The 13601-nt window shown below is 42.3% G+C and overlaps 1 protein-coding gene across 1 annotated transcript in view; it reads right to left on the bottom strand.

The window, feature by feature from the left end:
• FER1L5 (fer-1 like family member 5) overlaps nt 1-13601 on the bottom strand; it is a 495517-nt gene that overhangs the window by 51459 nt on the left and 430457 nt on the right. The window contains exons 54-56 of the mRNA XM_029603280.1: nt 5938-6077; nt 3969-4057; nt 3213-3308 (exon numbers count right to left, since the gene is read on the bottom strand). Coding sequence (XP_029459140.1) covers nt 3213-3308; nt 3969-4057; nt 5938-6077 — 325 coding nt within the window. The remainder of the gene's footprint in view (nt 1-3212; nt 3309-3968; nt 4058-5937; nt 6078-13601) is intronic.

Raw genomic sequence — 13601 nt, 5'->3', positions numbered from 1 at the left:
TAAACAAGCTTTTTATAAAGACAAAGAGAAGGAGGAAAATAGTTGAAAGATAATGACGCACCAAGTAATCAGTTTTTTCCTCTAATATCTCCAATTGCATATTAACGCTAGATTTGAACCACTTGACAATTTTTCAACCGACATATAAGTTTTAATTAATACATAGTCTTTTCTTATTAAAATATGTTGCCGTACTATGTGGGCACATGAATAATTTGTAATCTATACCAATTATAGGGTTGTTTTTTTTTATTATTGTGTTATTGTGCTTTTCTGTAAACCGTTGTGATGGTGAATTAACGTCAGTATAGAAGAGTTTTAAAATAAATAAATAAAAAATAAATAAATAATCTCAAGGCCTGCATTTATAGGTAATCTTGTGATAAAACTACCTTGTTACATTTTTCTAGTTTCCATCCATACCGTTTGAAACAAAATTTACCTGTTGGACAATTCCTGAGACTATTTTATTTATTTATTTATTTTTAATTTTTATATACCGGAATTCCTGTATGCAATACAAATCAGTCCGGTTTACAAGTAACGAAAAGGTTGCCCTGGTCTGGGAGGTTAGACTGGGGTTTTTTACATAGAACATAGAACAATAACAATCAACTATTGAACATTATTACAAGGAACAGTGAAAGTAACAATAGTATTTAACAAACAGATAATATTATTATAACATTATTTGTGTTCACATTTTACAAGGAACTTTAGTAGCGTATATAGTCTGCAAGTAATCGGTTAAATAATATAATATGAGAAGGATGACTTAAATAAATAGATATTGCGAATAATCAAGTCCGTGTATGAAATTGAGTGTCAATGTGTTTGTGACACCTTGCAATGGTTGGATCTGAAAGACAGGAGGAGGTGCCTAGTTACACTCTGGGAATTGGAACGCTTGCCTGAAGAGCCAGGTTTTTAACCTTTTTTTGAACTCTGGTAGGTTGGGTTCGAGTCTTATGTCTGGTGGGAGCGCATTCCATTGATGTGGTCCCGCAGTGGATAGTGCTCTTTTTCTTAGCGTTGATTTGGCGGGAGCTGCGACTAATGTGCCTTTGTAGGCGCTTCTGATGGGTCTGGCCGATGAGTGTAGGCGAAGTTGAGTTTGTAGAGATATAGGTGCGACGTTATGAATTGTTTTATGGATAATGGTTAAGGTTTTATATATGATTCTCTGTTTGATGGGTAGCCAGTGGAGGTAGCTCAAGATGGGGGTAATATGGTCTCTTCTATTAGTGTTAGTTAGGATTCTGGCTGCGGCGTTTTGTACCATCTGTAGGGGTTTGATGCTGTTGGAGGGGAGGCCCAGTAAGATTGAGTTGCAGTAATCAAGTTTCGAAAAAATAATGGATTGAAGAACGAGGCGAAACACCGTGTATGTTCTTCTAAAGTTGAATTTATTCATCAAGCTGAGGATTTATTCTATAGGTTACTACAACGCAGTTATCCTGTCCACACCTTAAATGCTGAAAGACAATGGCTACTTCTAAAGAAAGCTTCATCTGATTCCGTTGCACCTTTAGTTTGTACACTGAGATACTCTTCTAGAGCACCTACTGTGGCTTCTCTAATTCATCATCATTGGCCCGTCCTCAAGGTCCACTTAGTTTTCAAGGATCATCCTTTGAATGTATATAGCTGGGGCAAAAATCTTCATGATTATTTAGTACATTCTTTTCTGTCCCCCATACCTACTATTTAGCAACAACATCCACTTGGACATTGGGCATGTCACAATTGTACTTTTTGCCAATTGGCGATTATTGGCCCACACTGGCAAAATTACAGAGGTACACTTCATCAACCTCAGATATTTTCTAATTGTTCTACATCTAATGTTATTTACATCGTCATTTGCCCATGTGAGAAGTATTATGTTGGTAGGAGAAATCGTTCCATACATACAAGACTTACAGAATATCGAAGTTGTCTAGCGATGGTAAATTACAAGTCCCTATGGTAAAGAACTGTATTCAGAAATCTCATACTCTCCAGGATCTCAAGTGGCAAGTGATCAATCAGATTATTCCTAATCAGAGGGGGGGAGATGCTAAATTTGTACTGAATTTAAGAGAGCAACAATGGATTTTCCGGCTAAACAGTGTTCAATCTCACGGCTTAAATTCAGCCGTAGAATGGTACTCTCTTTTATAGATCTATATCTTACAAGCTCTACGTGTTTGTAATCAAGTGTTTTCTATATATAGTTTGGTTTTGATTAAGTGGGGTTTTTTTCCCCGATGTCATTTTCTACGTCATTTTGATTGACATCTGTGTTGATTTAAATGAGAGGGTTCTGTCGAGTTCCAGTCTATGAAACTGGAAATGAATGCTGCAGATATGTAAGTGTGTTGCCAGCACATTCAAGTGAGTTTCCAATCTCCTTTAAATGTTTTCCATACTATATTTTTAAAAACATTTTTTAGAAATGTTTTTTCATCATTTTTCATTACTCATTTGAGTCATTGTTTTCCAGACGCATTCTCGTTGGCCCCACGATGAAAGATTAGTTTCCAAAACACAGACCCATGTCGGGTATTGCCATCGGCAGTATTGATTGTATTTCGGTACGATCATCGGCAGCAACAATTGAATTGGTTTGATATTCATTTAGAACGTTCTATACTTCATCAGGCTTTGGTGATGCCGACAAGCTACAGATTGTGAAGAAGATAAGTTTTCATTTATCTATTCTATTATTCTTTTATTGACATAGAGAAGATTGGGTTGTATTTTCATTATTGAGAAGACTGTGGATATTCATCCATTAACTACTGATTTTACTTGCATAAAAAATTAGCAAAACATTTTTCATGGACTATATAAGAACATCATTAATGACCTATGATCATTTATAAGGCTGAGCTATAAAGTGATATACACTCCTGATGAAGCCTAGTATGATGGTCATTTAACAGCACTTTAGCATCTTTAATCAATTTCTTTCTGACAATTTTTGAGGTTAGTAGGTCTAAAGTTTTCTTGTGTTGTATTCTGACCTCTATTCCTCTCTACCTATTTGATCACTTGCAGAGCTCATTGTACAATAGGGCAAAACCAGGGCTGAATCAGCCTAATGATTTGACTTGGGTGAGATGGCAAATCTAAATGATAGAACTGAGGAACAAGTGAGGCATACAGACAGCTGTGTCAGACATCAGTAGTGAGATGTGGCAACAGAGCTTTAAAGTTTGCTTTCTTACCCTTTCACATATATATCACTCATTTTTTCACCGCTGAGGCTTGTCTCTTGCAGATCTACGTCCATCGTATTCCAGACAATACAGCGCAACTCATACCTGCCATGTGAATATAGATAATAACTAAAGGGAAAAGAGAAGATCCTAAGTACCCAATGAAATCCTCAATGCCCAAGGAGACCTACAGCACCCAAAAGGATTCTGAGCACTAAAGGTTCTATCCAAGGAAACTGAGTACCCAACGAGGTCCTCAGCACCTGGGTGAGCCCTGAGTATCTAGACAGAACCTCCAAAACAGTGCATCTAACACCCTACTTGGATTCTGAGAGATGGTATATGCACCACCCTAACATCAGGCTGTGGTGCTGGGAGATGTTGTCGGATTTCAACAAAGGCCTATTAGGTCTGTGCAGAGGAGAGCAATATTCTGGGGAAAGCATCCTGCCAAGGTTGCCGCTGCCAGTCATTGCTGGGAGCCACTGCCATTTTCAGAGACATCAGAAAGTCCAAAAAGGGAAGGAGAATAGAGGTCCAGGAAGAGGCAGCATTGGAGGAGCAGGATAGGCAGGGCAGCGGCATTAGAGGTCTAGGAAATACCTGACGGCATTGAAGATCTAGGGGGAATAGTACCAATAGTGCCAAAGGATGCAACAAAGCCAAATCTGTCACTGGATGGAGTGTGTCTTCGTTAGGAAGGACAGCAGCACAGTGCCTGTTATCATCTAATTCTAAAACTGCTACATGATACTGCAGACTCACTTTTTGGGGATCCGTGGAGAGATGCTATATGGAGGTCCAGGTGGCCCTAAGCTTTTTGGAAAGATATCTACCCACATCTGAATCTTGCCCTGGGAAGGAAACACACAAGCATTCAAAAATACATTGCACAGCATCTGTTTCTTCTCTGTTCATCTTGATATTAAAGGAACACTAGGATACAAAAGAGTCGATGTGCAAAAACTTATGTGGTTAAAATTGCTGTGCCTACAGATTTAGCCGGACAAAAAAAAGATTTGATTGTGGCATACCTGGGACAGGCGTTTCAAACTGAGGGATGTATCTAGCTATCTATTATTTACTTATTTCTATTTCAGATTTCGCCTTTTTCCTAAGAAAGGCACAAGGTGGACTACAAAGAAAGATGTGAATTGTAATACATATTTTGGGGGGAGGGGACATAAAGCACATATAAACTTGGAATTGAACAATATAAAACTGTATAGATAGCAATTACACAGTTTACACTGATTTCATCGTATAGGCAGTAATATGTGATATTGGTAACACCAGCAAGAACATTATTGATATTGCAGAAACATCTGGCCAAACACATGGTAAAATTTAATGAGCTGTGCCACATGCAAAGCAGCTCATTAATATTAAAAAGACTTAATGCAGATCACTGTACCTGGGAAATCTCCAGGTTTGACCAGGAGACTCAGGGATTTCAAATTAAATTTCTGGGTGCCATCTCTCCCTTGCCTGTTCTCTTCTGGGAGAAACAATAGGAGTGGGAGGGTCTGGATTAGGGAGGAGGGTAACTCTTCTTTGTTCTGCTCTGTACACTCCAGCCTCCCCTCCTCCCCCCTGCATTCTGCCGTGGAGGGGCCAGAGCAGGGAGAAGAATGCAAAGAGCTAATCTCTGCTGTGTGGGATTGTTGCAGAAGCCCTGGGTGCCTCTGCCTAGGGAAGTGGAGAAGACAGAGCTTTTTAAGGTCAGGGAAGAGGGAGAGTTATGGAGTCAGGTTAGATTTAACAAGATCTTTAGACTCACATTTAACCAGTTAAGTGCAGCTGAATATCTGAACAAAATGAATGAGTTAAAGTCAACCAGTTAACTTTGCCCGATTGCCAACACTGAATATGGACCCTAAAGAAAACCAAACCTTAACAGATACTAAAAGGACCGGAAGAAATCCTGAAAAATGACTCTACTCACAGTGTAGTGACTTACTGATCTGGCAGTTCATCTATGCCGATCCCATGGACCCTTTTCTGCAGGACAACTGCCTGCCTTTACATTTATCCACTGGATTTTTCTTTAGTGTAATCTCTTGCTTTCATCATATTACTATTACTATTTCTCATCAAAATAATTTTTTTTCTAATCTAGCCCTCAAAATATTTGCTAACTAATCTTACAATGAAATCAACCATTATCTAAGTCAGTGGTGCTCATAAGGGTCCTTGGGCCCCTACCAGCCAGTTGGCTTTTCAGGATATATCTAATGAATATGTATGAGATTTATTTGCATGCACTACTTCCTATGTATGCAAATATTGCTCCTGTATATTCATTAGGGATAGCCTGAAAATCCGACTGTGTGTGAGGGGGCAGGGCTGAGGACTGGTTTGAGCATCCCTGATCTAAGTTATTAATGAAAATAATTAACAAATACATTTGCAAGAGTTATGTTTAAGAGATTCCCACCATCGATATCTACTCTTTATTCATTTACTACTACATATTTACAGCATGCAGAAAAACATATAAGAGACAGTCCTTGCTCAGTAAAGCTCGCAATCTAATCAAGACAAACATACAAATTTGATATTCTACCCTTTCATAGACCACAAAGTGGATTACAATGAATCCCAGTGTGATCTGGATTATAATATCCAGGTTTGTTTGCGAGTATGGACAGACAGACATATGCTTGGTCACACATGTGCTGAACGCACTGCTGTATACAGGCCATAAGGAGGGATATGCTGGCTGCTTGAGTACCTGGTCCATCCGTGGCCGAAGAGCGTTGTACAGGGTCCGGGTCTCTACGTGCTCAGGGACCTGGCCTTGAATGCGTAGGAGATGGAGTGCGAGGCGCTGCTTTGCAGGACCCAGATGCCCATGAGATGGAACCTGCTGCTCTGCACTCACAAACAGAAGACAGGAAGAGCAGCCGGCGTAAGTCTTTGAGGGTACTTCCTGAGTCAACACAGGTCCATACAAAACCTAAGTTCGTCGGAACTTAGAGACATTTATGGCTAAAAGATAGTCAACTAATTTGGTGAATGAAATAAATGAATCCTGTGTTAAAAATCACAATCAGGGAGCTTGTGAATCTTGCAAAAAATGCATAAATCCATAATATTCACTGCTGGTCTTGATGCTAAGGGAGGCGGGGTCAGATGCTGGGGAATAGGGTAGGCAGGGTTCCTGCGGGTGTGGCAGATTTGGAAACTTCCAAAAATATAGAAATATTATTACTCACAAATCTATTTGCCACAAGACCATGGAATCCCTGCACCCTGTGCTCCCCCTTCCCCAGCATTTCAAATCATTAAGAGGGCCAGACAGTGTCCCACTCACAACAACTGCTCCTCCCCCCCCCCCACCCCACCCCCGAATCCTTTATTCTGAAAACTGCTAGGAAGGCCCTCAACCCAGCCTGCTCAGTGATTTGAAATGTGCAGTGTGAATCTTCTCATCAAGGTCAGGGGACAGTATTGTCACCCAATACTATACATGTGTATATGCAATAATTGAATTATGCTTAAGTGTTAATTTACCAATTAGAATGGACATGAGATCCTATCGCCTTCACTTCTTATACTGACAGGCTGCAGCCCTACTTTCCAAGCAACAGGAATCAATTCATGGCTCATTTCTGCCACCCTGTGGTCAGCAACCAAATTATAAAAAAGCAGCCATCATTGCCCGATTATGAGAGAGGCTGCAGTACTTGTGCAAGATTTTCCCCATCTCTTCCAGAAGACCACTACTATGACACAGAAGAGGATCCTTGGTGGCTAATCTTTCCCATGCCAGTGAGAAGAATTTCTCTATCACTTTTGGGGGCAATTTTCAAAAGGATTCTCTCCAGGTAAACAGGAGTTTATCTGTGCAAAACGCCCCCATTGAAAACTTCTCTCCTCCCTCTGCAAGGAATAGTAAGCACATCGCATTGTATACAGCGAGCCTACAACCCTGTGGGGTAAAGGGTCGGAGTCAGGGATGTCCGGGCTCAGGCACGCAAGCACCACACACTCTCCAAAAATGTTAATAGCCTGTGGGTAGTCAACCTGCTCTCTCTTTGAAAGGGGTAATGAATATGTAGCTGATAGTTTGCTCACAGCTCATTTACGTAATCATAGTATAGATGTGAAGATATGCTAAACTTTCTTTTTCCATTCTGTGAAGAAGAAGCCAAAAGCCCCATGCTGATGCAGAGTCCTGGAGGAGTCCTCCTCCCTCTCCAGTACAATGAGGATCAGCTGCAGCATGGAAAGTTGCTTCCATGGCTGCAAAAGTAGTGGTGGTGGTGGCGGGACACGGGGTGTGGGATGGCATGCATGAGCCAATTGTAATCCATTTCCTTGTTTTGAAACCATTTGTGGGAGTGGGGGCAGACTTGGTGAACTCTGGATATTTTGAGAGGCCCATTTAATTGTGGCCAGTTCCATACTGCACTAAGTCTGACTTTCTGAAGAATTTGGTGTTGCCCAATGTTAGGGGGTAATTTTCAAACTCTCTGCCTAGGTGCAAAGTCCACAGCTACATTGTACCCTAGGGCCTTGAACATAATTGTGAAAGATAAGCATGGACGCCAACTTTTCAAAATGCGCACCAGGCGCAAACAAAAGTACGCTGGATTTTATAAGATACGCGCGTAGCCGTGCGTATCTTATAAAATCCAGGATCAGCGCGTGCAAGGCTGCCGATTTTGGGCAGCCTGCACGCGCCGAGCCGCACAGCCTGCCTCCGTTCCCTCCGTTCCCTCCGGGGGCGTTCCGGAGGGCGCGGCCATGCCCCCGGAACGCCCCCGGGCCGGCGCCACACCCCCAGCCCGCTCCCCAAATGTTGCACCACGCCCCCCAAACGCGGCATCACTCGGCGACGCCCCCAACACGCCCCTTTTCAGAAAACCCCGGGACTTACGCGAGTCCCGGGGATCTGCGTGCGCCGGTGCCGGCGCGGGAGGGCCCTGCTCGCGTAAATCCGGCCGGATTTACGCGAGCAGGGGATTTAAAATCCGCCCCTGAGTGGAAAAGAATTTCTTTGATTTGTTTTAAATGAGCTACTTGCTAACTTCATGGAGTGCCCCCTGGTCCTTTTATTATCTGAGAGAGTAAATAACTGATTTTCATTATTTTGCAGACCTCTATCATATCCCCCCTCAGCCGACTCTTCTCCAAACTGAACAGCCCTAACTTCTTTAGCCTTTCCTCATAGGGGAGCTGTTCCATGCCCCCTTATCATTTTGTTCGTCCTTCTCTGCACTTTCTTCAGTGCAAGTATATCCTTTTTGAGATGTGGTGACCAGAAATGCACAGTATTCAAAGTGCAGTCTCACCATGGAGCGAAACAGAGGCATTATGACATCCTCCATTTTATTTGCCATTCCCTTCCTAATAACATTCTGTTCGCTTTTTTGATCACCACAGCACACTGGGCCGACAATTTCAATGTATTATCCACTATGATGCCTAGATCTCTTTCCTGGGTGGTAACTCTTAAGATAGAGCCTAACATTGGGTAACTACAGCAAGGGTTATTTTTCCCTATATGCATCACTTTGCACTTGTGCTGTTAAATGTCATCTGCCATATGGAAGCCCAGTTTTCCAGTCTCACAAGGTCCTCCTGCAATTTATCACAATCTGCTTGAGATTTAACTACTCTGCATAATTTTGTGTCATCCACAAATTTGATCACCTCACTTGTCGTACTCCTTTCCAGATCATTTATAAATATATTAAAATGACTGGTCAAATACAGATCCGTGAGGTACTCCACTGTTTACATTTTTCCACTGTGAAAACTGACCTTTTAATCCTACTCTCTGTTTCCTGACTTTTAACCAGTTTACAATCCACAAAAGGACATCGCCTCCTATCCAATGACTTTTCAGTTTTCTTAGAAGCTTCTCATGCTGGACTTTGTCGAACGCTTTCTGAAAATCAAAATACACCTCATCTATCGGTGCACCTTTGTCCATATGTTTATTAACCCCTTCAAAAAAATGTAGGAGATTTGTGAGGCAAGACTTCCCTTGGGTAAATCCATGTTGGCTGTGTCCCATCAAACCATGTCTATCTAAATGTTTTGTGATTTTATTCTTTATAACAGTTTCCACTATTTTCCCCGGCACTGAATTCAGGCTCACCGGTCTATAGTTTCCTGAATCACCCCTGGATTCATTTTTAAATATAGGGGTTACATTGGCCACCTTCCAGTCTTCAGATACATCAGAAGATTTTAATGATAGGTTACAAATTACTAGTAATAGACCTGAAATTTCATTTTTTAGTTCTTTCAGAACCTTGGGGTGTATTCCATCTGGTTTAGGTGATTTGCTACTCTTCAGTTTGTCAATCAGGCCTACCTCATCTTATAGGTTCACTGTGATTTGGTTCAGTTGATCTAAATCATCACCTATGAAAACCTTTTCTGGAACAGGTATCTCTCCAACATCCTCTTCAGTAAACACTGAAGCAAAGAAATTGTTTAATCTTTCTGCGATAGCCTTATCTTCTCTAAGTGCCCCTTTAACCCCTTTTTTATCTAACAGTCCAACCGACTCCCTTGCAGGCTTTCTGGTTCAGATATATTTTAAAAAGTTTTTATTATGAGTTTTTGCCTCTACAGCCAGCTTCTTTTCAAATTCTCTCTTAGCTTATCTTATCAATATTTTACATTTAACTTGCCAATGCTTAGGAAAGAGATCTACATTTCTTCAGATGGATCCTTCTTCCAATTTTTGAAAGAAGATCTTTTGGCTAAAATAACCCCTCTCACTTCTCCTTTTCACCATTCTAGTAATCGTTTGGCCTTCCTTCCACCTTTCTTAATGCATGGAATACATCTGGACTGTATTTCTAGGATGGCATTTTTAAACCATGTCCATGCCTGTTGTGCATAGTTTCTTTCCTCCTTTGACCCAGGAAGAAGATCCCTGGCTCCATGCTCACTGTCTTTCTATATCTTTGACCTATGCTCACTTTCTCTCTCCAGCTATGTAGGAGATCCCTGGCTGCATGCTCAAGGTGTCTCTCCTCCTATGGCCCAGCCATCCAGTGAGTGCATCTTTGGCTTATTTATTTTTATTTATTTAATACATTTCTATACCGTTTTTTTCAGTAATACTACTGTTCAAAGCGGTTCACAATGGTCTTATAAAAATAGAAGTATAGTTAATATTTAAACAAAACCCAACCAAAAAAAAAGCAGATAAGTAAATAAATAAAGCAAAAATGACCGTAATAGGATAAAGTAAGAATAAAAATACAAAGGGGAATAATATCAATAGTATAAATTATAATGATAGAAAAAAAAAAAAAAATTGGCAGTTATTTTATAAAAACTCAAAGAAAGAAATCACTTGAAAATAATTGGCTTAAATAAAACAAAACATCTCAATAATTAACGGCTAATATATAGACTAAACTGATATTAGTTTTCCAAACTAGGAATAGCCATATCTTTAAATGCTATTTGGAATAAGTGGGTTTTTAAAGCTTTCTTAAACTCCTTTGCGTTGGGTATTTGCCTTAATGAATTCGGCAGCACATTCCAAAGCGTAGGCCCCACTACCGAAAAAGCTCGGTTTCTAGTGACGTTTAATATAGCGTTTTTTATTGATGGCACTTCCAGTAGATTTTGACTCGCTGACCTAAGATTGGCTTCATGTTCAATTACTTTTTCCTGTGACCCAGTGACTCTGGGAAAAGGCAGACTATGAAATGTCTATACATATATAAATAAACAAACAAACAAACAAATAAATAAATAAATACATATTCACTGTCTCTTCCCTACTGGGCAGGTAATCCTGTGGCACCCTAGCTTATTGTTTCTTTCCTCTTGTGGGCCATGGAGGAGTTCTTTGGCTCTATGCTCAATGTCCACCTCCTCCTATAGCTTGAGGAAGGGATCCCTGGCCCCATGCTTACTGCTCTCCTGTTAAGGAAGAGATCCCTAGGTCCATATTCACTGTTCTTTTCCTCTTGTGGCCCACAGAGGGTAATAACCACCCCATCATCACTATCCCTTTCCTCCTGAGTCTAGGAAGAAAATTCCTAGCCCACACTTTTTGTCTCTCTCCTCCTTGACCCTGAGAAGGGGATCCCTGACCTCATTGTTTCTCTCTTTTTGGGGCCCAGAAAAAATCCATGGCTCCAAGAACAGTATCTCTCTCCTCCTACCCCATTCCCTCTCTCTTTCCTCTTGGAGAGAAGATCCCTGCTCCTGTGCTTACTGTTTCTCTCCTCCTGTTGTTAGGATCCTGCCCGTGACAGCCGTGGGCAGTCCCCTACCTTCCTTGAGCAAGGCCGAGCTGTGGTGTTCCTGGCTCTCCCGCGGTCCGAGTGCTGCCACTGGGAGTCTCTTCATCACGCCATGGAGCCACTGCTGCTGCCTGCTTTCTCTCTTCACGGCAGGGCTGCCGCCGCCACCACTGCCACTCCCTGTCGGGCCTTCCACGTGGCTGGGACGCTGTCTTTAGCCTTCCAGCTCTTCTAAGGTGCAGGTGCGCACCTCTCCTGCGCATTTAAAGGGCCAGCGGCGGGAAAAGTCCCACAGCCCTCAGCGATTACATCATCAACCTTTTCCTGGATCAGCCCTATGAAAGGGCCCTGCTCCTGTTTCTCAGGGCCTTCGGATCCAGAATCCACAGTTGTCTGTGTTCCTCTTCGGGTCAAGGTCCTCCATGGTCTTCACTTGTCTAGATGGCTCTTCATTCCGTGTTTCTGGTCTCCTTGTCTTGATGTTCCTGGCCCTGTCCTTTGTTGGAGCTCCTTTGTGCCTGTTCCATGTCCTGATGTTTCAGATGTCCAGTTCTCCTGATGTCCTGAGGTGCCATGTTCCATGTTCCTGTCCTGATTCTGTCTGTCTCATCTTCAGCTTCGTCCAGTTCCCAGGTCCCTCGTCTGTCCACCTCACCTGGCGTGCCACTGTCATGGTCTGTGACCAGCCCATGGGGGGCTGTGTAGGGTGCCTCGTGGTACAAGGCCTTCTTCTTGTCTGCAGTGTAGGCCTATGGAAGACTCCTGTTTTTAATGCCTTGCTTCTGAGAATCCTGGATAGCGAGGCTTTAATTCATCAATTGAATTTTTCCAACGAGGCAAGCCTTATCTGGAGGGCTACAGTATCGTCCTCCACCATGCTTACCTGGCCCTCCACTGTATCCATGCGAGAGTTGTAATTGGATAGCGAGGCTTTAACCTCAACCATCTGAGCCAAGAGCTCATCAATTGAATTCTCACTTTGATGAGCTCTTGGCTCAGATGGTTGAGGTTAAAGCCTCGCTATCCAATTACAACTCTCGCATGGATACAGTGGAGGGCCAGGTAAGCATGGTGGAGGACAATACTGTAGCCCTCCAGATAAGGCTTGCCTCATTGGAAAAATTAGTGGCTTCCCAAGACACAAAGAGCACCTGGAAAATCATTCTAGGAGGTCTAACCTCTGGTTTGTGGGGTTTTTGGAACAGATTTCAGATACCAAGCTACAGAATCACTTTGAGAACTGGTTACCTTTGGAAATAGGCCTGCCGGCCCTGGTCGGCTGCCTCAAAGTGGAGCGTGTGCGTTGCATGGGTGTAGCAACAGCAGGCACTAAAAAGCCGCTGGTTGTGGTGGCGAAACTTCTCAACCACGCTCACAAAGTGCTTTTAATGCAAGTCTATCACAGGAAGCGTGACCTGAATTATGAGGGGCAACGTCTGCTGATTTTTCAAGATTTTTCCCCCAAAGTGTTGTCGCTGTGGAGAGCCTTCATACCAATCTGGGGCTATGGTTGATGGGAGTAATGGGTTTCAGGAGCCGCAGTCCTTCTTGTATGATATTTTAGTAGTAGGAGGTGGTTTAGATTTGCAGACTTATGTTATGGTGATAGGCAAGCTACATACCATCCCAGCGCAGCATATACTTCTATCTTTATGGTATCCATTGCTACTAGGGTTGCCTGTTTATATTTTGCATAATGGGTAGTGCGCTTACATTTCTTATGTGGAATGTGGCGGGGCAGGGCATCCCTGTGAAAAGGGAAAAAGTACTCTCCAACCTTAATCGGCTTAAAGGGTCTGTGTTTTTGTTTTGTTTTTTTGCAGGAGACCCACATGACTGCTAAGGGGACTGAAAAAGAAGGGGTTCAGTCAATTATTTGTGGCACTGGGTACCTCTCATAATTGAGATGTTGCCATTTTAATTCATAAGTCAGTTTCTTTTCAATGGCAGCAGTCCATAGTGGATCCCAGAGGACACTATATTATTGTGGTGGGACTGCTAGTGCTTTTTGGTAAGCGTATTATTCTGATATCAGTTTATGGGCCGAATCAGTATGACCATGGTTTCTTCTCTGATTTGGTGGCTTAAATGGTTTCTTTGGACAGAGCATCTATTGTCTTTGGGGAAGACCATAACTGTGTGGACCGTCAGTCGCAGTCTGTGAGTA

The sequence above is a fragment of the Rhinatrema bivittatum genome, chromosome 5 (genome assembly GCF_901001135.1).
Source record: "Rhinatrema bivittatum chromosome 5, aRhiBiv1.1, whole genome shotgun sequence".
In the NCBI taxonomy this organism is placed as follows: domain Eukaryota; kingdom Metazoa; phylum Chordata; class Amphibia; order Gymnophiona; family Rhinatrematidae; genus Rhinatrema; species Rhinatrema bivittatum.
The sequence above is the reverse complement of the archived record's forward strand: the minus strand, read 5'-3'. Positions and strand labels throughout refer to the sequence as shown.